Genomic DNA, 25,219 nt, shown 5'->3' with positions numbered 1-25,219 from the left:
GGAAGAGTGGATGGGTGGATGGGTGGATGGATAGAATTGTGGATGGATGGATACATTGGTGGATAGAGGGATGGAGGGATGGAGGATGGGAGGGACTAGATTCAGGGTCAGAACAGCTTGTTTTTCCCAGACAAGATATTTCCAGGAAAATCTCAATAAGAAGCCCCCCCTCCAACACACACACACACACACACACACACACACACACACAGGACAGGGCTGGGAGGCTTTGGAAGTGTGGTACTTCCTCCCCTGACAGTGTGTAGCATGGTAGGTCCTTGCAAAGCTGCAGGCTAAAGGCACCTGTGTCCCTGCCTGGCAGCCTCTCCCCACTGGAGCCTGGCCGATGCTGATTGCAGGCAGTGGGTCACAGAAGGCCAAGGGGAGGCCACTCAGGGTGGGGGCAGCCACGGCACCCTCTGGCCCTTCCTTCCATGGAGCACTGCCTCCTGGCACCCTTACATTCCTGAGAGGATACTTCCTTCAGTACAGGAGGCTAAGAGGCTCCATGTCCCAGTGTGGGGGATGGGAAGGGGCAGGCTTGCCTTCTCCAGCCCTCCAGAGGGTGCAGTCCTGTGCTGCAGGGGTGGGGAGGCCAGTGTGGGCACAGTAAAGGCTCAAACTGCTTTGAGGATGGAGATGACACTTTATTCTGCTTCAGCCCCACCTGCGGACTCCACAGGCCTGGGTGCTGAGGTTGGAGGGAGCAGAGACCTGGGGAGGAAGGCAGGGGGCACAGAGGGATCTTGACCAGGGGTGAGGGCATCTGGGGGCATCTCAGGATTTCCTCCATAACTGGAACGCAGGACCCTCCTCAGTGAAGATCAGGTGTAAAGCAGGAATCCCCCACGCCGAAAGCTTCCCCTCATTTTGGGGGCTGAGCTGCCAGGCCTCCCCACTCCACCATTCTACACTACCTGGCTGGAGCAGAGCCAGGCATGGGGGCCATCGTGACACCCCCACACCTTCAGCTCCTGTTTCAGGGATCCCCAGGCCTGGATCTGTCCAACCTTCAGCTTTGGGGGTCCCGGAGGCTAGCCCAAGCAACAGGGTCACAGGGGGTCAGAGGTGGGTCCGGGTGGGCACAGGAGGACTCTGGAAGATGGGGTGTCTAAGGGACCTCCAGGGTGCTGGACACAGAGACTGGCTGCACTCCCGGCTGCCCCAGCCTCTGGGGGCAGGCCTCGTGGGTGTGGGTGCTGATGCCTCTCGGAGGAAGCTCCTTGTGGCTGTAGTACTCCACCACCTGCCTGGGCACCTCGGCCAGCACACACTTGGCCAGCGCTGCTGGGGATGCCTGCAGAGCGGGGACAACATGGTTACAGCTGGGGGCTCTCTCGACCCTCTTGCCCCCCAGGTGATTACATCCCAGCCTCATCCCTGGAGCTGTGGTCACCACCGCCTAGCAGAGCTGGAACCCGTCCCTCAGCTGACCAGCAAGTCTCCTGGTGGCCAGGTGAGACTTTGTAAGGGATATGGACCTAGGAACACGAGGCTGCAGCGCCCCACACCTGTGGGCATGGGGTGGGGGCCTCGCTGGGCTCCAGGCACTGTCCCAAGTGGCACCTGCACCCACGTGATCATCGTGCCACCCCTCGGGCACCCAGGGCAAGCCTAAGGCAGGAAGGAAGTGGGTTGCCCCCTCCCCCGGCCCCATAAAGCCCCGTGAGTATGTCCACAGGCCATGAACGTCCTTTGTGTGCCTCACAGAGGGTCTGAAATTGCCTCCGGGGAGCCCACCAGCTTCTCCCCTGTGAGTAGGTTCGATATTTTCAAAATGGGCAGGTTTGTAGATGCTGGAAAGCAGCTGAAGTCCTGCTCCGGCCTGGGAGCCTGAGTGGCAGGCCCTCGACCCCCACTTTCCCCAGCACTCACACTCTTGAGCTCCCGGAAGGGCACAAACTGCACGATGTCACGGAGCGCTGGCTCGCCCCGGGGGGAGCGCAGGACACCATCGTCCCCGTCCAGGGTCTGCATATCCGTGAAGTCAGCATTGCCCACCCCCACGATGATGATGGACATGGGCAGGTGGGAGGCACGCACGATGGCCTCCCGCGTATCAGCCATGTCGGTCACCACTCCATCAGTCAGGACCAGCAGAATGTAGTATTGCTGGGGGACCAGGGAGAGAGTGTGCACGGGGACCCCACCCCTTCCTCGGGCCCTTAGGGGCTGCCTGGGGGCCCCTTAGGGCCGTACCCACCCCCCAGGCAGCCTCCAGGCCCCAACCAGCTCCCCTCCCGCAGACAGCCTGGAACCCACTGCAGACATCTCTAGCTGGTGGTTTTCAGGCTTTTCTGAAATTGTGTTTTGTTAAAGTGTGTTAAAGTGTAATATATCACAACCGTGATACATCAGGAGCTCATGTACTGTGGCATACTCTGTGCTGGATGCTGAGCTTCCGTCTTCCAACCTGTCCCACCTCTGCCTCTTAGAGATGGACAGGCTGATGCTGGTGGAGCCTGGGTCTGAAGCCAGGTCTGAGGCCAGAGGACGAACCTGTGGGCTCTTGGTGGACATGACCTCCCATACCCCAGAGGGACCCTGGGATCCAAGGAACAATTTAGAGAGGACACACTCTGGTCCAGCCTGGCCAAGTGCACAGGACACATTGGGACTTGTTTCATTTCCTTTGTTGAAAAAAAAAAAAAAAGAAAAGGGGCACCTGGGTGGCTCGGATGTTGTCTGCCTTCGGCTCAGGGTATGATCCTGGGGTCCTGGGATTGAGTCCTGCATAGGGCTCCCCTCAGGGAGCCTGCTTCTCCCTCTGCCTATGTCTCTGCCTGTCTCTTTGTGTCTCTCATGAATAAATAAATTAAAATAAATAAATAAATAAATAAATAAATAAATAAATAAATAAAATATTAAAAAACAACAACAACAACGAGTTTGGGGCTCAGTTGGTTAAGCATCTAACTCTTGATTTTGGGCAGCCCAGGTGGCTCAGTGGTTTGGCGCCACCTTCGGCCCAGGGCGTGATCCTAGAGACCCGGGATCAAGTCCCACATGGGGCTCCCTGCATGGAGTCTGCTTCTCCCTCTGCCTGTGTCTCTGCCTCTCTCTCTGTCTCTCATGAATAAATAAATAAAATCTTTTAAAAAAAAAAACACTCTTGATTTTGACTCAGGTCATGACCTGAGATTCAGCCCCATGTTGGGCTCCGCAGTTAGAGTGGAATCTGCTAAAGATTCTCTCTCTTAAAAAAAAAAAAAAAAAGATTCTCTCTCTTCCTCTGCCCACCCCCCACTGCATTCTCTCTCTCTCTCTCTCTCAAGACACCTTGGGTGGCTGGTTTGGTCGATGGGGCATGCAACTCTTGATCTCAGGGTCGTGAGTCTAAGCCCCACACTGGGTGTAGATTACTTACAAAATAAAATCTTTACAAAACAAAGCAAGCAACCCCCTCATAAAAACAGAACTACTAAAAATCAGTACTGAAAATCTGGACAAGAGAAAACAAAGAGGAGAAAAAAAGAAGCCCCTGGCCCAGTGGGCACCAGCACTGCAACAGCATCTGAGGGCAAAGAGCCAGGGGCAGTCCAGCAGGGTCACCTCTGCCAAGAGGCCCCTGCCACCCCAACCCCACCTCTCCCTTGAGCCCCAGACCCACAGGAGTACTGACCAGTCTGGGGACCCCTGGCTGGACCTAGCCCAGCTCTTGGACCTCCTCCTGCCACCCAGACTAGTTCCAGTGCCACGGACACCTCACAGCCCAGAGCTGTGCCCAATATTCAAACACTGGGCTCCCAGACAGAGCATAGGCCTCCCAGGGTCAGGGAGCAGGGGACTTCCAGTCCCAGGAAGTCACACTGCTTCCCCTCAGGATGGAGAGAGATGGGCAGTAGGTCCCAGGTTACCCAGCACCTCCCCACAGTACCAACGCTGGTCCGGGGGATGTTATTGGACAGCCCACAAAAACCTCCCCAAAAGTGTCTTGGTTAAGACAGAGGCTCCAGGAGGCAGGAAGGACTGAGAGGGACCCGGGGACACGCCCACCACCTCCTGGGAAGTTGGCCCCTGTTTGCAGGAATCAGACTAGAGGGCGCTGAATGCCACTGAAGGGCAGGGTCAGCCAACTCCAGACCAGGAGACCCGACAGGACACACAGCCCAGGTTCCCCTGCAGCTATACACCAATCGCATTGGGGGCCATTTACCCCAGTTCTGCCCGTAAGGACCATCAGCTGGACAGGTGCATGCTACCTAAATATTTCATATTCATATTTAAATGCCTCAGAGTTACTGTGGTCTTTCAGGTGTGCTCATGGCACTGGGGCTTGATTTCACCTCTTCTAGAGTCTTACGGTGATATTCAGAGATGGTTATGTGTCTGGACTTGCTTCAAAGTCATATGGGAAGGTGCCTGCTATTTCTGATCCTGACTGGATCCTGTGCCAGAAATAATAGTGCTACGGAATTGGGGCACCTGGTGGCTCAGTGGTTAAGGATCTGGTCATGATCCTGGAGTCCAGGGATCTAGTCTCACATCAGACTCTTTGTGTAGAGCCTGCTTCTCCCTCTGCCTGTGTCTCTGCCTTTCTCTCTGTGTCTGTCATGAATAAATAAAATCTTAAAAAAATTTTTTTTAAATAGTGCTATGGAGTTATTACTGGGAAGGTAATGATATTGGAATATATCCTATAGATTAAAGTACTCTATCTAAATTAAATTTCCTGGGGCAGCCCGGGGGACTCAGTGGTTTAGCGCTGCCTTTAGCCCAGGGCCTGATCCTGGAGACCTGGGATCAAGTCCCACATCAGGCTCCCTGCATGGAGCCTGCTTTTCTCTCTCTCTGCTTGTGTCTCTGCCTCTCTCTCTCTGCCTCTCATGAATAAATAAATAAAATATTTAAAAAATAATAAAAATAAATTAAATTTCCTGAAATTGGTATTTGTACTATGATTATATAAGAGAACACACAGAAATCAGGAAACATACAGCAAAGCATTAAAGGTCACAGGGCAGGAGGCTGCAACCCTCGGATTCTGGACCTTCTGGGCCTGGGAGAGAAAGTGAGGATGTATGGCAGCCCCAACACGGGGTGAGAGCCAGTTCAAGCCATGGGAGGATGGTTGGCTGGTGTCTGGCCAATGGCAAGTCACAAGGACAGAGTAAGGCTGAGGGACAGTACGGGTCAAGAGCCCAGGACCCCAGGCAGATCCAGGGCCATGGGCAAACACGGACACATGGGAAGGGCGAGATAAGAAGGGGTGTCCTTCAAGGCCCTGGGCTTGAAAGCAGAGCTGTGCTTGTGCACAGAATGTCCCCACTGTGGCAAGAGGAGTGTCAGGAGGCCAGCTCCAACTCTCAAATGGTTCAGAAGGAAGTAATGTAGTAACAAACACACATGAAGAGAGGGAGGGACCAGGAGGGAGAAGAGGGGTGGAGGCTTCAGGGCCCTCCTGCATCCCCAGGGCTCCTCAGCTCTGCACCCTCAGCCTCCCTGACCTCCATGCCCCAGCCCACACACCACAGCCCCCATGTCCTGGTCCCCCAGCGGCACACACCACCTTCTGGTACACCGGTTCCCACTGCACCACCTGCCCCAGGTACCTACGGAGGCCTCCCCAGTGTGCTCCTCGGCCGCTGCCATGCGGGCCACCTTGGAGATGATGGGAGCCACATTGGTGGGGCCATAGAGCTGTACCCTGGGCAGGCAGTTCTGGTAGGCTTCCACCACACCCTGGATTCCTGTGGGGGAAGGAGCGTGAGCCGGGTGTGGGTTCACTACCCCACCCCCCCAGGCCCACCTCAGGCCCCTACCTTCACACTCATCGTCTTCGGGATTGAAGTTGATGGCAAAGTCGTGGGACACCTGGGTGGGTACAGAGGGGCTTCAGCTAGGCTACCCCTCCAGGACGCCCACCCCATACCTACTGAGGTAGGTAGGTTTGCAGCCCCTGGAGCCCCCGTGTGGACAGAGTCTCATGGAGGGAGTCGCCTGGAACAGAGGGCAGGCTGACCTGTCCCTCAGCCCCTGCAGGCCTGAGGCTTCTGAGTAGCACTAAACCAACAGATCCCTCCTGCCACTATGTTTTTCCGCTTGAGCCAGTTGAACTGCTCTTTGCAACTGGAAGATTCCAGACTCCTTCCCCTTCTTCTGACAGGGACACAGTTTCTTTTCAGCTCTCCAGGGCCACTAGTGCTAGGTGAGCAAGGTCAGCCTCTCTGGCAGGAAGCACAGAGTCCCTGCAACGGGCCCACTGCCTGTTACATAGGAACCAGTTCCCAGCAGCCAAGGGGTCCCAGGACCCAGGACAGCCTCTGCTGGGGAGAAGCTGCGTGGCCCTGGAGGCCTCAGCAGGTACAAGGGGCTGGGGTCCCACTCCCCAGGCTCTCCTACCTCATACTTGGGAGGGATTCGAGCTCCAAACCCCAAAGCAGAAAATCTCTTGTCGCTGGAAGAGAGGTGGCCCCATCACACAGGGGTCCCTGATTTCCTGGGGGTAGGGACGGGGGTGCTTTGGGGAGGTATCCACCAGGACCAAGAGAGTGGGGCTTGATTCCACCCCTGTGTGACCAGGCCCACCCTGACACTTTCCTGGGCGCCCAGTCCCACTTCGCATCACATGGGGAACACTGAGGCAGTGCACGAAGAAGACAGTGGCCTCCAGTGGTGGGGAGAGCCGCCTTCTCCTTCTCCAAGCCTGTGCTCTGAGACCACAGCCTGACCCTGGGAAGGACCGGCCTCTTGCCTTTGGTACCTCAGCTCTCTGCCACCCACCCTCTCACAGAGGGGTCTACCCCACCATGATCTTAGTTACCCAACTGTAAAGTGGGCCACAGACCGCCCCCCATGTTTGTGTGAAGGAGAACACGTGAGGGGCAGCCCCACTGTAGCACATGGGGGTTCTGACTCATGCTTCACCTCAGGGGATGGACTACCCATGGGGAGGAGCCACACAAGGACACCAAGGTTCAGCCCATGGAATGAGCCCCACCCACTGTGGCCCAGGCACTGCCAGCCATCCTTGGGCAGGTTCCTCTGGTCGGTGGATACACAGTCATGGTGCCTACCCCCTGGACCGAAGCCTGTGCTGGAGACCAGGGAGGCAGGAAGGGGAAGGGGAGAGGCGGGTGGGGGGGACAAGGAGGGTGGGGGTACAGAGCAGGTCAGGAGAGACAGGGAAGATGGAGGGGGACAGGGCAGGTGGGGGGCACAGGGTGGGTTGGGGGGACAGGAAGGGTCAGAGGGGAAAGGTGGGTCAGGTGGACGGGATGGGTCAGGGGGACAGGTCAGGTCAGGGGGGCAGGGCAAGGCAGAGGGTAGAGGGCAGGTTGGGGACTGAGGGACAGGCCCCACCTGTCATAGTCCTGGCAGATCTCTCCCACGGCCACCAGGGCTTGCAGGTACTCGTTGGGTTGGAAGGGGTTGATATAGTGCAGGGAGCAGCTGTTGCGGGGGTCACCATTGGAGGCTGTGAAGTCGATGGCCACCTGCAGAGACCCCGGCTCATGAGCTGGGGGCCCCTCTCTCACCTGGGCTGGACTAGGCACCCAGAACCCCCTTCGGCAAGTAGGGGAATGAGCCGTGGGGAGCTGCTTGCAAAGGGGTGCAAACGAGAGCAATTCCGGGGCCTTCCGAGGGCCCAGCTCTGCTGGGGTGGAGGACAGAGGGGAACCTGGGGACAGTGGGCATCCGTCAGTGCTGACCAACGACCCTGAAGCCTGTATCCTCAGGCAGAAACAAGCACCTCTCCAGGGAACGCCAGCCCATGGCTCACAGTGCCATCACACTGAGCCCTGGGCTCATCCAGCAGTGTCCTGGGCCCGGGGCGGGGGTGGCCGGAAGGGACCCAAGGCCATGACCAGGCCCATCCCATCTCTGCGGCCACACTGCCCAGGCAGGGTCTGAGAATTCAAGCCCTGGGCTGGGGTCCCCGAGGACTTCCCCTGCTGGGCCACTTCCCTCAGACCATGGTGGCTGCTGCTCAGGGGAGTGACATGACCCCATGTGTCCATGAATGAGCAAAGAGGTGACACACAGGCAGGGACACCAGGCTCTCTAGCTCCAGGCCAGGCCCACACCAGCAGGGTCCTGTGGCTTCTGGTGCTGGCTACATCCCCTCCCGAGGGAGACCCTCTGTGCCTGTTTCATCTGCATCGGAAGAGTCGCCCCCTGAAGAACCCAGAGCCTGGGCAGGGGGTGTGCAGGACCTCCAGACCCTGCAGAAGTGCCTACTGTACCCATTTATGCTTGTCCGCCCCATCCAGGATGGGGAGGGGCCCCAGGTTCTGCCGGCAGGGCGGGGAGCAGGGTCCTGTGCACTCACTGTGAAGTGGATCTGACAGCCGCCCATGATGTAGTCCAGGAAAGAGTAAACCCTGTAGAACTTCCAGGCAGGGGCGTCAGCAGGGCCCACCCGGGGCACCCCACACCCAGGCACTGAGGCTGGAGCCCCAGGGAGCTGCCCTCCCCCCAGGGTCACCTAACCCCCAGCACCCCCCCACTTCCCTTCTCTGTCACCTCCTCTCCTCCATTCCTCCCACCTCCCTCCCCATTACTGGGGACCACTGGACCTCTGAGATGGGAGGCCTTTGAGGGTCCGTCAGACAATGGGGAGACTTTCAGGGAGGGGCAGTTTCGGTGGGAGCCAGCCCCCAGCCCACTGAGGGTGCGTGGGTGTCTGCAGGCAGGGGGCGCAGCTCACCTTCAGATCTGCCAGGATGACCACCCCGGAGTTCTTGTAATGACGCTTCTTCTGCTTGTATTTGGCGTTCACGCAGTCCCACTGGGCCTGGGGGGCAGGGATAGGCAGACACCCCCACCCCAGAGTGCCAGGGCCCAACACCCACCCCAAGGGGACAGGGAAGCCTCAAACCCCAGCCCAGGGGCACCTGGGGGGCTCCGTCGGTGAAGCGTCTGCCTTCAGCTCAGGTCGTGATCCCGGGGTCCTGGGATGGAGCCCTGCTCAGTGGGGAGGGGAGCCTGCCTCTCCCTCTCCCCCTGCCCCTCCCCCTGCTCCTGCTTTATCTCCCTCTTTCTCAAATAAATCGATAAAATCTTTAAAAAAACAAAACCCAAAACCCCTAGCCCTGAACTGCATTTCTGCTGCTGTACCGAGCGGACTACTGTCCCTGCTCTGGCCCCTGGCAGGCGTGGTCACCACCTATCTTCTTTGGGTTTTCCCAGTAGTAAGAGTTTCCAGAGCAAATCCTGCTCCGGCAGGTGCCCTACCTGCCTCCTTGTGGCTCCTCCCAAGGAACCCTTTGCAGAAGGACCAGAGCTAGGCTTTCACCCCATTCCACCCTGTTTTCGGGGGAAGGGGGAGAGGGGCCCCAGCTCACCTGGTCCTCCCCGAAAGCTTTTTGCATCTCCTCATAGGTGGTGGAGAACTCCCCGATGAAGTCGTGCTTTCCACGGGAGTCGTAATCCCAGACGAGGCACTGGGGAGCCCAGGCCCCCTCAGCCCGCCTGCCCCTCTGGGACCCACACCTGGAGTCCCCATCCCCGCCCCCACCGGCCCCCCATGCTGCCCCACCTTCAGAGGCCGTGTCTCTTGGCCACTGCACAGACTGCTCAGGGTGACCTTGAAAGGCTCCCACGCAGGGCTGAGGTTGTTCTTCACTACCTGGGGGCCAGGAGTAGAGAGGGGTAGTAGGGGTTGGCGGAGTGCTGGCTTGGGCTCCAGGTAGGACCAGGCTTCCGCCCCATTCCTGGACCACTTGGACCCTCTTTCTTTAAATAGCTTTTTTGTTTATTCAGATTAATGCATCTGAAAAGGAAACAGTTTCTCAGTGCTCTCCCTGAGTGTCACCTGCAGTCAGGGACAACAGAACACAGTGGTGGGTTCTAGCGGTGGACGCAGGGCACCAGGGCTGCTGGATCCTGTGGAAAGGGAGATGGATCCTTTCCCTGTCTTCTCATTCCTGTCCCCAAAGCCCTGTGGGAAATGTCAGGCGCAAGGCAGGGAACCCTCACCTCTGTGCGGTACACCAGCTGTTCACTCTGGTCATCGTTGACGCGGTACAGCTCCAGGAAGGGGTCCGACTTGCTGAAGAGGTCCTGTAGGAGGAGCAGAGGCCATGTTTAGCTAAGTGGAGTGGGAGCAGCCCGCCCAGCTCTGCTGGGTTCAGCCTCTATCTCCTTAGTTATGAAATGAGGGCAAGAGCCTCTTAGAGTGATGCAAGGCCCTGCCCTCCCCTCTAGAGACTTCACTGGCTCCCCAGTACCTTTGTAACGTGCATCCCCAGGCCCACCCTCTCTCCAGCTGTGTCTGCACGCTCTCAGCTAGCACCACTTGCCGACCTCCCAGGCTTCCATCCCCCTGGCCAGGGGGTCAGATCCGTGCTCTCTGTGTCCCCACCCCGTGTGAGGAGCCACAGAACCAGGCTCAGAGTCAGGTCCTCTGCTGTCTGGATGGCCACCTCCCTGAGCACATGTCCCCATCATAAAATGTGGCCGCAAGCACCTCTGCCATAGGGAGCATGACCATCAACAGGTGTTTCAGGAAGGGGCCCAGCACACGGGTCATGGCAGAGGGCAGTGACAGGAGCAGCAGTGACAGGAGCAGCCTGCCTGGGCCACATGGCTCCACGCGCTTCTCACTCAGCCTATCACTTGTCTCCCTGCGGCCAGTCCTGTCTGCGGCCTCAGAGTGGAAGGCTCCAGCGGGGGAAGGGCTGCTGTCACTGTCACTGTCAGCACCTTCCCCCCACCCCCACCTTGCAGACACTGCCCTCACCTTATCATCCAGCTTCTGGGCCCTGAAGGAGAGCTCCACGTAGCCGTTGTTCCCGGAGATGTCCTCGGCTATCACCTGGAGGGGAAGCCACGGCTCCGAGCTCCGCAGGCCGGGCCCAGGGGAGGCACCTGGACGCCCGAAGGCAGCCCCTCTGTCCTCCAGGACGCATGGAGGAAGGGGCGGGGGTCCGCAGGGCGGAGGGGCTGGGCAGGAGGGCAGGCGGCCTCACCGTGATGGTGGACTTGCCGGCGTTCCTGCCAAACTTGAGCAGCAGTGCCCGGGTCATCTTCTTCTGGGCCACGATCTGGGAGTGACAACCGTCAGGGAGGGTCAGCCCCTGTCCCCAGGGACCCCGCCCCTGCCCTCAGTCACCCTGGGCAGCCTGGCTCCTCCAAACCTAGGACCCAGGGCCCCATGGCCTCTCCCTGTCCAGTGCGCTCAGTTCCACAGCCTCCTGGAGCTGCCTGCCCCATGTGTCAGGAGAAGAAACAGGGTCAGAGAGGAAGTGACGCCCAGGGCGGGAGGCAGAGCAGTGCCACAGCCAGGCAGGAGCGAACATGCGGCCAGGTCCCTCAGCAGCCCAGGGCAGCCCCGGCCTAGCCCCAGGGCAGCCAGGTGCCTCGAGCAGCGCCTGCCAGCGTGAGGCCAGCGGTTCTGGGCCCTAGCCTGGACTCCCGGGAGGTGCTGCCGGAGGCAGGGGGGTTAAGACAAGACTGGAGTCACCCGCCCACAGCTGTCCACCGGGCCGTGCAGCCTATGGACCATCATTCACTATACTCACGGGTGCTGCACCCTGCTTGTGCCTCCCGTCCTGTTCCCCCACCCACCCCCCGCCTGGCCCCACGGGGATACTGCCCTCATCTGGCCACAAACCCCTAACTGAGGCCCATGAGTTGACACAGAGAAGCTGTGTGCAGCCAGTGGCCCCTGTTCACCAGAGGGCAGGACTGAGGTGGGGGGCACCTGGTCTATAGAAGAGATGGATGATGACAGTCCCTCACCGCTACCAGAGGCTCAATGCCTTCGTAGGGGGACACCCCCCGCTGGTGGCCAAGGAAGACACACACTATTACCATGGAGACAGCAACACTGATGCTCATAAGCACTCACCTAGCCCCACCTCCTCCCAGCTCCTGGAGCTGGGGTGACCATGAGAGGAAGCCAAGTCCACACAGCAGACAGGACATTCCCAACCCACACACCCAGCAGGGGCTCCCTCGCTGACAGAGTCCAAGCACATGGGAACATTCCCTGGTGTCCAGACAGACAGCCCAGGGGTGGGAAAGCTCTCTGCAGAGTGTGAGTGTGAGGGGAGGGAGGCTATGGCCCAAGCCTCCCCGGGTTCCTCCACCCATAAGCTCCATTTCCGGGGCTCTCCTATCAGGACAAATGGGGTAGCTGGTTTGTGAACCAGTTACAGTCGATAGGTGCTTTCTTCTCTTGATCCCCAGAACCATCCACTGAGGTGGCTGATGCTTGGAGATTCAGGCGGAGGTGAGGGACTTCTCAATGTCACACGACGGGGATTGGCAGCCAGTGTCCATACCTTGAGCTCTGTCCACAGTTCCCCTGATGGCCATGCAGGCCTGGTGAGCAGCTTGGAGCACGCTTATTGATGGAACTTTTCATTGTCTAAAGTTTCCATGCCTACCTCGACATGCATGTGCCCATACGTGTTTCTGTAGGTGTCCATGTATCTACACACGCCAGGGGCTTGTGCCCATGTGTGCATGTGGGTCTGTGCATGCAGGTCAATACATGTGTGTTTGTGCATTTCTCCATGTGTGTCTACACGTGTGTCCATGGTGCATGCTATCCTCCCAGGCTCGAGATGGGCAGGTGGGAAGCCACCTGGGTAGAATCCTGCTCTGCGCTGTGCCCCTACTTAATCTCAGTGCTGTCATCTGTAAAATGGGGATGACAGAGGGATCCACCCTCCACCAGCTCCAAACCAGACGGCAATGGGGATGAGTCATGCAGACATCATGTCGGGTAAGAGAAACCGGACACAAATGAGAACACACTGTGTGATTTGTGAACAGGGACTTCTAGAACAGGCGAAACTAGCAGGAATTGGCTGGAGAGGAGGGGATATATGGGGTGATAAAATGTTCTGTGTGAGCCGGGAGATGGTCAGGTAGACAGGTACCTAAACTCATCAACATCCACCCTTTAGGTCTACATGTTCTACTGTAAGTAAATTATGTCTCAGTAAATAAGAAGCCCTCCCCTGACATGCTGGGAGGGAAATATGCAGCGTGAACACTCAGCACACCACCTGGCACTGGGCTGTCTGGGTGGCAGTGGGCAAGCGCTCTTGCTATGCTGCGAATGGAAGAGCTAATGGACAGGATATCACCTGAGGACCGCAGCCTGGGACGGGGTGGTCAGTCTGCCGCAGGGGAAGCAAGGACACCTCTATGTGCCAAGGTGGAACGGCTCTCTTATGCCATGAAAGTGAAGAAAGCAAGTTGCAGAACAGCGTATGTAGTTTGTGTTTTAAAATATATACACGGAGAAAAAAATATACACTCATTTCATCACATGAGAACACAAAGTCCAGGAAAAGGCCAGAGGTAGACATTCCATGACATGCCTTTCATACTCTCCAAACGCTGAATTATATGAATGCACTACCCCATTCAAAATCACATCTTTTTAAAACTAATAGGAAATTTTTAAGAGAAGTCACTATGGAGACAGACAGAGCAGGATGCTCGTCCCAGAGGGACCTCTGAGGCACTTCTCCATCAGGCCATCCCCATGCCACCCAGGCCATCATGCCAGCACTCAGTGTTAGCCCAGGGGTGCTCTCCTGACCCCTCCCTCCCCAGGGGACCAGATGCCCACCTGCCCCAAGGTACACTCCATGCCCCCGAGGAAGTCATCATCCTGACAGCCGAGGTTGCTGGGTCCATGGGTGTCATATACCTCGAAACGCAGCTTCTGTGCCTCCTCAAAGTAGTAGTCAAGTGTGAAGACCTTGGAGAACACGGGGTGCAGGCTGCTCCGGACCACTTCTGTTCTGTCCACCTGAAAGCAGCCCAGGGTGAGGGGTCCATGGGACAGCAGCTTCCACACTGGTGCCCCCCAGGGCCCTGTGCCCCCAGCTCTGGCCCGCAGAGTCCATGCACCTGCCCTCAGGTGCTCCTGGAGGGCTTGCTCCAGGCCGCACCCTGGGAAGGCCCCCCGCCTCCCCACCAATCCACATTCCAGGCCTCAGGATTCTAGCTCCCTCCTGCTGCTGGGGGCTTCCAGGAGCCTTGGGCACCTGCCCCCCTGGAGAGAAAGGCCCACAGCCCGGGCTAGCCATAGGCTGCAGCTTCTCTTGTCATGCCCAGAACAGCCCGCTCTATCCCCATCACAACTGGGGAGGCTTGGAGAACGGCGGGGTCCTGTGCAGAAGCAGTCCAAGTTAGGGCAGAACCAGGTCAGAATTCTGGGCTGGGCAAAGCCAGGTGGAGATCTCCCCGCAACCAGACAGGCAGGGAGACTGGGTAGGAGTCCAGATTCCCCCTGAGTTCAGCTCTTCCTCCAACATAGGCCTACCCGTGCCCCTAAAGCACAGTCCAGCCTAGGCAGGCAGGTCTGCCACCCTCCAAAGTCCACAAACCCCACATCCTCAGATGGAGGGTCTGTTCCGCCTCGAGGGACATCTGCACCAGACAGAGCTCAGGCCAAGCAGCAGAAGCTAATGGCGGCTTATGGTACAGAGAGCCCTGCTCCAGATCCTCCCAGTGTCCCCATCACCATGCAGACACTGGGCTGCAGTGTCCCCTCTGCCTCTGCGGTCCGTGACCGACAGGGTTCGGCAGCCCCAGGAGGCTGTGGTCAAGAGACCACAAGGAACAGCATGAGGTCGCAACCTGGGGGAGCAGAGCCAGGCTGAGGAAGCTGGAGACTGGGGCTGCCAAGACTGCCCCACAAAGGTCGGGCCAACGTGTCTGCCTCCCCCTTGTCCTGCCCAACTCCCCAACCTGGGTCTCCAGCAGAGAACATGGTGCAGGGGGGGTTGTCCTCCCCGCCCCACTGCCCCACCCAGAACCCTGCACTGCCACCAAAGCCAGGGGGTGTGCCAGAGCGTGGGGAGGGACCCCTCAATGCCACCATGGCCCCAACCCTAACCTCACTGGCCCACACCAGGCGTTTGTTGGTCTTGCGAGGTGAAGCACACATCTCACAGGAGACAAAGTGCTTTGTCGCTGCACAGCCCTCTGAGCTGTCACCCAACTGGCCCACAGGGAGGGTTGGGCCGGGGGTGACAAGGGGCATCAGGCCACACAGGCACCCCAGTGACCCCCCCCCGGGACCAGAGGGTGTCAAAGGGAGAAACAGGTCCGTGGAGCTGACCCAGCCCAGCCCGGTCACTCTGGGCTTGCTGGGGACTCCCAGTGCCACGGCAGAAGAGCAGGTGACAGGCTGGGAGCCCTCCAGGGGGGTTGGGGCCAAATCTCTAGCTCCTCCAGCGCACCGGCCTCACTCAGCCACTTCCCACTCCCCCCGGCAGCCCCACAAGCCCCTTCCTGCTCCCTGCCCGGTCTGGGTGCCTCTGCCCTCTGGATGAGGACTTGGCAGGCCAGCGGGGGACCCCCAGGCCAGGCCAGCCTTGCATTCCCCCCGGCCACACCACTCTCTCCTGCACCCCCCACTCCCTTCTGCGCTCTTGCCAGCACGGTCAAGCCTGGGTGCCTCACGCAGGCATCGAAACCCCACGTGGGACCCTTCTCGCGCCCCCACTCTGGTGCTCCCTCTCTCTCCCTGGGGCTCTGGCCACCCCCCTTTCTGGACACGGATTCTCTAGACTTGGTCACCCCAGCCTTGAGCCTGCCCTGCACCCTACCCACCTCGGTCTGGGGGTCCTCGTCGCCCCCCTACCTGCACCCACTGGCCCTGGGACTGTAGCAGCAGCACCACGCTGGGGTCGGACTTGGTGAGCGGGTCGCGGTCCAGCAGGTGCCGGCAGCTCAGCCGCAGCTCCACCTTGGAGGCGCAGGGCGCGGGCAGCACTCCGGGGGGCGCCGCCGCCCCGCGCTCCCAGCTCGAGCTCATGCTCCCGGCGCCAGCGCTCGGGGACTCGGCTGGGCACACCACCGAGGGGCCGCTCCGGTCCGCACCGCCGCCGCTCGGGAATGATGGCCGGGCCAGGCGTGGCCGCGCTTCCCTGCACGCCCGCCGGGCGCCGACACACGTGGCTCCCGCGGCCGCCACCACGCGGGGAATGCAGAAGGGTGGCCGGGGAGGGGGACTGAGGAGGGGACGGGGAAGGGGCGATGGGGGGAGGGTGGAGGAGGGGGAATCATGCAGAGGCAGGGAGGGGTCTGCCGGAGGCCTGAGCCAGCTCTGCTCCCGTGTCCCCCTGGGGTTCCCAGGGTTCAAGCTCCCTCCTGGGAGGCCAAAGCCCAGAGGTTTGGCGCCCTCCAGATTGGGTGCACTCCCACCGGCTGTGGGGGCGGCGTCCTCTCCTGGCTGTCTCAGGGCCTGGCAGTAAGGGTCCAGAACTTCCAGGCCCCTTGGTGAGGTGAGGGGGGCAGCTGGACCCCCAGTTCAGCACCACATCCCCGTGCTCCTCCCCACATCTTGGACCCCATGTCGAGGGCACATGGTGATGCAGCATCTCAATCAACAGGCATTTCACAGGCACCTAATGTGTGTTGGGCGCCCCCACCCCAGGCTGGCGCTGGAAATGAAGGGACAGGTCCCCGCTTCCCCAGAACTTGTAGTCCAAGACCAGGGATAGCCCCTCGCTGCCCTGGGTGTCAGAACCCCCCTGCCACCCACACCTCTGCCCTGCAGCCAGATGGGAGCAGCCCTGGGCTCCATGGAGGGGGGGGGAACACTCTACTCTGCCCTGGAACACCTGACGGAAGCTCTGCAGAAGAGGAGGTGTTAACAGATGCAGAAACTGCCTCCCAACCCATTCTCTTTGCCAATTTTTTCCTAAAATAGGGCACAGACCTGGCCAGAAGCCATAGGGGGCAGGGGACAAGAAGAGAGCTCAGGGAGGGCCTGAGGACCAGGGGAGCAGAGACTGGATCTCTGGTGTGCTAGGTTCTGTGTCCTCGGGCTGATCAGGGCTCAGCCTTGGCCTCCAGGACCACAGAAGATTATGGGGTCAGAGGGCCCAATAAGGACCTGACAGGTATGCTCCGGGATGGGTCAGGCTGCCTCCGCCAGGTAGTCCCTGTGAGCGGACAGCATCCCTGGCGGTGAGATGGCGGGATTGCACCCCCGGCACATCTGGAAGGCACAGACCAGGTGCCCAGTTTGCAGAAGGAAAATCCTTGCCGCCTGGCTGAGTGAGCTGGACTCCAGCGCAGGGGCTCACGGTCCAGGCATCTGGCTCCAGAGGCAAGTGACAGTGAGACACAGAGGGATGTGAGGCCGGTCAGCGGCCCCTTATTCTGCTTCCTCCAGCCTCTGTGACACTCCTCAGAAGCTGGCCCAGGTGCACACAGCTGTGGAAAACAGCTGACCAGGGCTAGCTGCTCTGTTGGGACCAGTCTGGAGCTCCTGTGGGCCCTCTAGCCCTGCATCGATCCCAGCCCCAGCCTCCCAGAACTGAGAGGGGTCACAAGGTTGAGCCTGCCAGCCATGCATGTGGCTTGTGGTGGTGGCTCCCGGGCTTACAGGGCCCCAGGCCTCCCAGCACCCACTTCTCCAGGACACCTGCCCCAACTGCATTCTGGGAGAGGCTCCTTGGCCTCTGTGAACTTCCATGGGGATAAGGGTGCGAAATAAGGGCAAGGAGCTGGGCTCAGCTGGGCACCCGGCCCCACACAGGAAGGCTCCTTGGTCTCCTCGGGAGGCTTTGCCCAGATGACTGGCTCCCCCAGGCTCAACTTCCAGACTTGACCACTGCAACTGATGCAAATAGATCTGCCACCGCTGTGCACACTGCATGCTGATTGCAGGGTGTGATGCCACGTGATGCTCACAACAGCCCCATTTCACAGATGAGGAAAAGGCATACCCCGAAATTCAGTGACTTGCCCTAGGGCAAACGGCTCGCAGGTGCAGTCCCTACACACTCGACTCCACAGGAAGTAACAGGCAACATTTCCGCTGACAGAGAGAGAGGAAAGAGAATTCAGAGTTTGGGAGTTCAAGTATCTGAGGTCCAGAGATTTTTCACGGACCCACTGGGTCTCCAGTTGGAGACTCCCAGGATGTGGCTGCCTCTGCAGTGTGATTCAGGGCAGACGGCGTGCATGGCAAGGAACCGCAGAAAAGCAGATTCCCTGTAACCCTGGTCTGTGATGCCTAGGCCTATGTGGCCTTCCCAAGGCCCCAGAACAGGCAGCAGGGTGGTAGAGCCATCTGCTCGCTGCTAGCCCACATGGGTCCTGGGATTGATGAGTGGGGCGGGGGGTGGGGGGGCAGCTCCCGTGGCCAGCCTCGGGAACAAGACCCTCGCTCATCATTTTGTTATTATTGTTCGGCAAAGAAGAGTACAGGCCCTTGTTGGAGTCACACAATGTGGAGGGGCCCGTGGGCAGGAAAGTTCTAGCGCCCAGCCACAGACATGGCTGCTGTGCGGGTAGGTGGCCTTCTATCCCCGTTTCTGTGAGCATCTGTTCGTGAGCCTTCTCCACCATTGTCGCCAGCATCTGAGCCACAGCTTGTTCATTAGGCGGCCCATCCCTGCCGTGTCTGCTGCCCCGGGGCTGTGCCTGGCATCTGGCCTCTGGCACCTGCTCAGGACGCGTTTGCGGGACAAGCGGGGCGTACAAAGTCTGCGCTGTGTAACCACTTGTTTGTGTCATGAGCAAGCCTTTATGGCCTTCTTTCATGCCGACGATGGAATACTTGTGCCCTCTCCAGTCCACATGTGGAGATCCTGCCCCGCACTGTGGAATCATTGCCCTGACCCAGGAGAGCCCCCAGAGCTCCCGTGCCCCTTCCACCTGAGGATGCTGCAGCAGGGTAGGGAGAGGCTCCTGCAGGCACCCTGGTCCTCGGCGTGCAGCCTCCTGGACCGTGAGGAACCAATGTTTGCTGCCGGGAACCCTATCTGGGGTGTCCTGGTGCTCAGAAGCCCAAGCACACTGACTTTCTACCTCAATAAAAGTAGGCCTACAGTGGGGTGCCAGGGAGCTTCAGCCCTCCAGGCCCTAAGTCTGGCAGCTGCCTGTTTTGTAAATAAAGTTTAATTGGAACACACCTGGCCATCCATCATGTCCCTCACATCGTCTGCAGTTGGTTTTGCCCCGAGGGCAGAGCTCAGTGGCTGGGACACGGAGCCCACATGACTAGGAGGCCTGAAATACTCACTAGCTGTTCCTTTAAGATGTTTGACATGGCCTGGTCTCGCCATCAGTGAGGGGCACCCCACACCCACTGCTTCACCCCTGCAGCTGTTCACCCTGAACCTGCCAGCCCAGGGACGAGCTGACCGAACCAACCATTCCTAATGTGTCAAACTAACTCCCATGTGTCTCTTGCGATGCTTCCAAATCGTGAAGTTTCAGAGCAACAAGGAGGCAGTCTTGCTTCGAACAGCTAGTGTTTCCAGCCACGGGGGGTTCCACCAGCCTCCAGCATCCCTCCGGGAGCTCCTGGGCTCTAGCCTCACAGCACTGGCCTCAAGTAACTTCCAGAACCACTCTGCACCTCTGTCCCCTACCTGGAAAGTGAGGCAAGGCCTGTGCATGAATGACATGCTGCAGGCCCAGGGCAAGTCCCCGTGTGTGGGCCTCAGAGGTGGGGAGGGTCCACCTGCCACACATCCCACCCCTTGGTCTTGCTCCTCATCGGGACCGAGGATGCAGTTCACCTCCCAGCAAGCCAGGAGGTTGACACTGTAGGAGCAGGGCTGGGGCAGGTGGTGCCAACAGGATTTTCAGGAAGGGAACATGTTCCATATGTCTGGCTAGTGCTTCCTTTTATAAGCTGGTTGCAAACCTACCTTCCTCTTTTATTTCTTTCCTCCCAAGAAAAAGATGAAAAATTTCATCTCAGAACATCTGCAACCTTCTCGATTGTTTTCCTGTAAGATTTGGCATTTATCTTGCTTCAGAAATCAGATAGTCACACCTAGAAGGGCCACCTTGACTGGAGAAGCACACAGGCCTGCGGTCCTGGCTAGGCCTTGGATCTTGGGCCACTCCTTATTTCAGCATTGAGAGCTGGGCCTGAGGCAGGGTTGGTGGGACATTTCTACACACACACACCCCAAAGACACACACGGGACGTGGACACACAGGCAGACATGCGTGAGCACTAGCATGTTCATGCTCAAGGAGTCCTGACCTCCAAGGGTACCGTGGCCCTTACCTTGGTGCCATCTCCTGTTCAGTCCCTGGCTGCCGGTGTCCCTGCCAGGCAGGTGATGTCAACGAGGTGACCACAGCTCAGAGAGGGTGATGGCTTGCCTGAGGTCACACAGTGGGAACAGAGCTAGCATTCTACTTAGATGCCACTCTTGCACGCAGAACGCAGAACTCGGGATCCCTGGGTGGCACAGCGGTTTGGCGCCTGCCTTTGGCCCAGGGCGTGATCTTGGAGACCCGGGTCGGGCTCGCGGTGCATGGAGCCTGCTTCTCCCTCTGCCTATGTCTCTGCCTCTCTCTCTCTCTCTCTATCATAAATAAATAAAAATTAAAAAAAAAAAAAAAAGAACGCAGAACTCAAGCCTTCCTGGGCCCGTCCTGACCCCCCGTGTATCTCAGTGGCTTTGCTATTGCCTCACCCCCTGAAAAGTCACAGCCATCTCGGAGGGCACAGAGCACTTGCTGTGGGCAGGGCCACCTGAGCCCCTTTGCCATCAGTCCAATGGGGCGGCCAGGACACCTGCCACAGGGCCACAGTCCAGGTGCTGTCCAGAACCAGCTGTCCCCCTCCTGAGTTTCCCAGACCCAGGAGACCTTCTGTGCTCAGCGCTTGTCCTGCTTCCCCAGGGCTGGGGAGCTGAAGGTGCGGGAGGATGTTGGGAGATGGAGAACCCAGAAGGAGCCATGGCAATCTAACGTCTGTGTGACCTAACCTCAGCCTGATGTCCTTCGCTCTGTCCAAGTAGAAGCAAGCACATGTCAGGGGCAGCATTTGACCAGGACATGAGGTCAGCGGTCAGGGACCATGGGGCCAGAGTAGGAGCAGGGGGCCATGAGGACACAGTTGCCCGCAGGTCCCTGAGGCAGTGACGGCAGTGTGGGTCAGGGTGGGAGCAGGGTCCATGGGGCTGATGTCTCCAACTGATGGACGTCCTGGTTTTCTTCCCACCTGACTGATCCGGGGCCTTTTGATGATATTCTTGGTAAGGGCCACCTGGACGGTGCTTTGACACTGCCTCTGTATCCTGTCCCTTTCATCACTGACCCAGTTCTGGGGAACTTTTCAGCAGGGCAGGACTAACCAGGTGCTCAGCTGCCTTCTATCTGTCCCCCAACACTCTGGAATCTGGGGTCCCCCTGCAACAATGAAAACAGGCATGGAAAGGAGGGGCCAACCACAGCCCTGCATCTGAGTACTAGGGAGCCGGGTCTGACACACACCTACTTGCTGCCCCACATGGCCCCCTGGCAGCAGTCGAGTGCCTGTGACCAGGTCCTTCAGAAGGGCCAGACCTCAGTGGACCTCAGCACTCTGGAGGGGCAGCCCCGAGGACGTGGGTGGAGGCATAGGGGCCTCCACTCCCAGGACAGTGGGTCTGAGACTCTGGAAGGCCAGTCCACTCTTCCAATGCCCATGGCCCTTCTCCAGGGCCTGGACAGCCAGACAGTGCTCCTGTAGCCTGGCAACAGGGAGCTGGTCCTTGCTGGCAGCCCTGGGCTGGGCCCTCTATGGCTGTCTGGCCAGCACTCGCTCCCTGCCCCCATCAGCCCTTCCCCATCCCATGGGCTTTGAATCTGTTGTGTTCTGGTTCTAGTTTACCTAAGGGCACCTCCAGGGCCTAGCATGCAGTAGGTGTTCAATAGGTACTCTGTACCCCGGCTCTACCCTGTCCTAGGACCACATGGAGAAGACACACTTAGGGGAGAGAGAGGAGCTGCTGGCACTGCTGGCAGGCACTGCTGGCAAGGGATTCTGTGCCTGGCCCTTCTTTTTTTTAGACTTTGAGAGAGAGAGGGAGAGAGAATGAACTGGGGGAAGGGCAGTCAGAGGGAGAAGCAGAACCTCCTCCCCTCCACCATGCTGAGCAGGGAGCCCAAAGTGCGACTCCATCCCAGGACCCCAGGATCCTGACCTGAGCCCAAGGCAGACTTTCACCCGAGACCTGAGGCACCCCCCTTATTTTCATTATTGATGTCCCCTCCCAGAGCCCCATGAGGCAGACATGTGTGCAGGACACTACAGCAGGGGATGAGGGGTCCGCCAGAGCCTGTATCTGGGACCCTCTTGAATGAAAGCCCTGTGAAGGCAGGGCTGTGCTATGGCTGGCTTTGCCCTGCAGCCAGGGATCATGCCTGGTGCACAGGAGCTAGATATACTTGAGGGAATGTTTGCCCTTCATGTCACCTTCTGCCTCCCCTGGCATGCTGCCCATCTGTCTGCCCCATCATCAGGCTCTGCTACCTTTGGGGCCCAACACCCTCCCCACTGTAGTTCCCCCACTTGGTTGGCACTTGCTGCTTGTTGAAAGTCCCTTGGTCGGTGCCAGGCAGCCCAGAGCCAAACCTGGGCCAGCATGTTCATATGTCTGGTCAGTCTGAGCAACTGAAGACTGATTGTGGCTGATGGAGCCACAAATGACCAAACACTGGGAAAGCCCTGGAACTGGTGGGGATGATGCCCACGCCCATGGAGCAGATGCTGAGGCTGCGGCACTAAGGAGACCCGGCCTGCTATAGGAAGTGGAGCAGAGAGTAAGGTGCCTTCAGCTCCTACAAAAGCATGGAGTTCTGCTTCATCCAAGACTAAAAAAAAAATTCACAATGTGCATTCTGATGCCAAGAGTCAAAAGAATAACTAATGTCCACTACAGGGGCCAAGCAGTGGTCTTCCTACTACACCACATTGTCTCTTAAAAGAGAGCACCTCATTTCAGCTCCAGCCCACATGCTCAAGATACAAGCAAGGCTCAGGGAGACTGGCTGTCTCAGTTGGCAGAGCATCTGACTCTTCATCAATCATCAGGTCATGAGTTTGAGCCCTATGTTGGGTGCAGAGACTACTTTTCAAAAAAGATTTTTAAAAAGATATAAGCAAGACTCAAAAGGAAAAGAATAAACTGGAAAAAAAATCTGTCAACATACAACAGGCAAATTTCCTTAATATGCAAAGAGCTGGTGCAATTCAAGAAAATGACAAAAATTACAATAGAAAAATGGACGTGACAGATGAACCAAAAAAAAAAAAAAGATAATTGATAATTTGGGGATGCCTGGGTGGCTCAGTGGTTGAGTGTCTGCCTTTGGCTCGGGGCCGGGATCGAGTCCCGCATCAGGCTCCCTGCATGGAGCCTGCTTCTCCTCTGCTGTGTCTCTGCCTCTCTGTGTGTCTCTCATGAATAAATAAGATCTTAAAAAAAAAAAAAAAAAAGATAATTTGCCAACAAATATGATAGCCTTAGCTTCTAAACAAATAAAAAAATACAAGTTTAAACAGAGCATTCCAGGGGCACCTGGGTGGCTCAGTCAGTAAAGCGTCTGCCTGCGGTTCTGGTCATGATCTCGGGACCCTGGAACCAAGCCTGGTGTTGAGCTCCCTACTAAGCGGGCAGTCTGCTTCTTCCTTTGCTTCTGTTCTTTCTCTCGTTCACCCTCTCTCTCAAATAAATAAATAAAATCTTTAAAAAATCACATACTCTTCTGACTGAGACTGCCAGGTGCACCTCCATTTGTTTTCATAAGAACAAAAGGCTCTACCAAAAAACAACACAAAACAAAATACCCCGATGTTTCATTTGTTTTTTAAAGATTTATTTACTTAGAAGGGGATCCCTGGGTGGCTCAGCAGTTGAGCGTCTGCCTTTGGCTCAGGGCCAGGATTGAGTCCCACATCGGGCTCCCTGCATGGAGCCTGCTTCTCCCTCTGCCTGTATCTCTGCCTCTCTCTCTCTCTCTGTGTCTCTCATGAATAAATAAAAACCTTTAAAAACATATATAAAGATTTATTTACTTACAGCGAGAGGACAAGAGCAGAGGGAGAGAATCCCATCTGATGCAGGACTCGATCTCACAACCCTGAGATTAAAAAACAAAAAAACAAAAAACACGAAAAAGCCCAAAACCAAAACCAAACCAAACACTGAGATTCGTTGACAGCATCACCCAGCCACCCCAAGACTCAGGTATCTTATGAGAACATAACTTTATGTAACCCATCGTGGGCAGAAGTCATTCTAGGGGTGTGGAGGGTGGGTGGAGGAGGAAAGGGACAACTTTCTCTTCTGTTTATGCTTTTCTCTCTTCTCCGTTTTAAACAAAGAGGACTTTTCTAACTTAGAAAAAAAAATAAAAAAATAAAAAAATAAAAAATAAAAATAAAAATAAAATAAAAAGCCCTGCTGGCCCAGAGGTTTGGCACCACCTTCGGCCTGGGGTGTGATCCTGGACACCCAGGATTGAGTCCCACATCAGGCTCCTTGCATGGAGCCTGCTTCTCTCCCTCTGTGTCTCTGGCTCTCTCTGTCATGAATAAATAAAATCTTAAAAAAGTAAAAAAGGAAAGAAAAAATGTAACTAAGTGAACACCTAGAAACCATAGGAGAAAACACGATGGGTACAACTACCTACAAATGAAAATACAAACGCGAGACACAAGAGCCCTTAGCCCTTTACACAGACCTGTACCTTCTCTCTGGCTCCAACTGAGGTTAAGTGGGAAAAAGCCTAAATAATGTCAAACAATTGAAGTTTTCCTTTAAATTACAACGGTTTCAAAATTAATTAATGGAAATTAATGTTAATTCTTCCTTTAAAAAATACAATTGTAGCTATTTTTATTTTTTCAATTGTAGCTATTTTAACAGAGAAATGTGCCCCACGGGCCATCTTGTGGGCAGTGCAAGCCCGAGCACCCCTGCTGGCCGCTGAGGGCATTGCTGGCAACACCCGCATACCCACTTTGGGAATCTGGCCCCAGAAGGCACCTGTAACCCAGAATATGGTGCTAACAAGTGGAACCACCTGTGTGTCAGATCCTGCCTGCTTCTCCATATAGGAAGCCCACGCCTGTTAATGGACTTCCACCCAGGGGCAGACAGGGATAAAGGGATCAGGGCCTGTATTCATTTTCCAGTCACCGTACACTAGTGCTAAAACCATACTCCCAATCAAAGCAGACCACAGCTGGGCTCCCTGCTCAGGGGCTTCTCAGAGGCTGCCTCGGAACTCAGCTCCTCACCCAGATGGCATAGGGGCCCATCCTCTCACTGCTGTGTCCCTCACAAGTGGCTGCTCCCTCAAGGCTGGCAGCAAGTTTCTGACACCTCAGGAGACACATGGCGGGGTCAGGAGCCACCTCTCCCAGAAACGGTTCTGCCCAGACTCAAGGGGACATCTTCCAGGAGCCCGAATCCTAAGGCCAGGGAATGGCCAGTGGGCAAAGGAATGCCTCCTGGTGGTGCTGCCACACACACAGAGCAATGCTGGAAGG

General features: G+C 57.3%; 1 protein-coding gene across 2 annotated transcripts; it reads right to left on the bottom strand.

Annotated features, from left to right (window-relative positions):
- Nucleotides 1–632: 632 nt before the first annotated feature.
- CPNE7 (copine 7) lies at nucleotides 633–15,863 on the bottom strand. 2 transcript variants are annotated; one of them, XM_055306950.1, is made up of 15 exons: nucleotides 15,560–15,863; nucleotides 13,535–13,717; nucleotides 10,914–10,988; nucleotides 10,685–10,759; nucleotides 9,922–10,005; nucleotides 9,482–9,571; nucleotides 9,249–9,386; nucleotides 8,651–8,731; nucleotides 8,273–8,332; nucleotides 7,303–7,436; nucleotides 6,343–6,397; nucleotides 5,763–5,814; nucleotides 5,557–5,690; nucleotides 1,876–2,112; nucleotides 633–1,297 (listed from the first exon to the last, which is right to left on the bottom strand). In XM_055306950.1, the coding sequence occupies exons 1-15, from the start codon at nucleotides 15,731–15,733 to the stop codon at nucleotides 1,112–1,114; spliced, it is 1,758 nt and encodes a 585-aa protein (XP_055162925.1). In that variant the 5' UTR covers nucleotides 15,734–15,863; the 3' UTR covers nucleotides 633–1,111. The 2 variants fall into 2 exon arrangements, with proteins under 2 accessions (XP_055162925.1, XP_055162924.1); XM_055306949.1 differs by having other exon boundaries at nucleotides 8,651–8,737; nucleotides 9,288–9,386; nucleotides 15,560–15,862.
- Between the last annotated feature and the right edge of the window lie 9,356 nt (nucleotides 15,864–25,219).

This window comes from Nyctereutes procyonoides, unplaced genomic scaffold (genome assembly GCF_905146905.1).
Source record: "Nyctereutes procyonoides isolate TBG_1078 unplaced genomic scaffold, NYPRO_anot_genome, whole genome shotgun sequence".
Classification (NCBI taxonomy): domain Eukaryota; kingdom Metazoa; phylum Chordata; class Mammalia; order Carnivora; family Canidae; genus Nyctereutes; species Nyctereutes procyonoides.
This window is presented reverse-complemented; position numbering and strand designations above follow the sequence as displayed.

Excerpts from the sequence above, each read along its gene's own strand:
- CPNE7 (XM_055306950.1), bottom strand. The coding sequence starts at position 15,733 with ATGAGCTCGAGCTGGGAGCGCGGGGCGGCGGCGCCCCCCGGAGTGCTG. Across the intron at positions 10,989-13,534 it reads TGGAGTGTACCTTGGGGCAG|ATCGTGGCCCAGAAGAAGAT; the intron begins GTGGGCATCTGG and ends TGTCACTCCCAG. Across the intron at positions 9,387-9,481 it reads AAGAGACACGGCCTCTGAAG|TGCCTCGTCTGGGATTACGA; the intron begins GTGGGGCAGCAT and ends TGGGCTCCCCAG.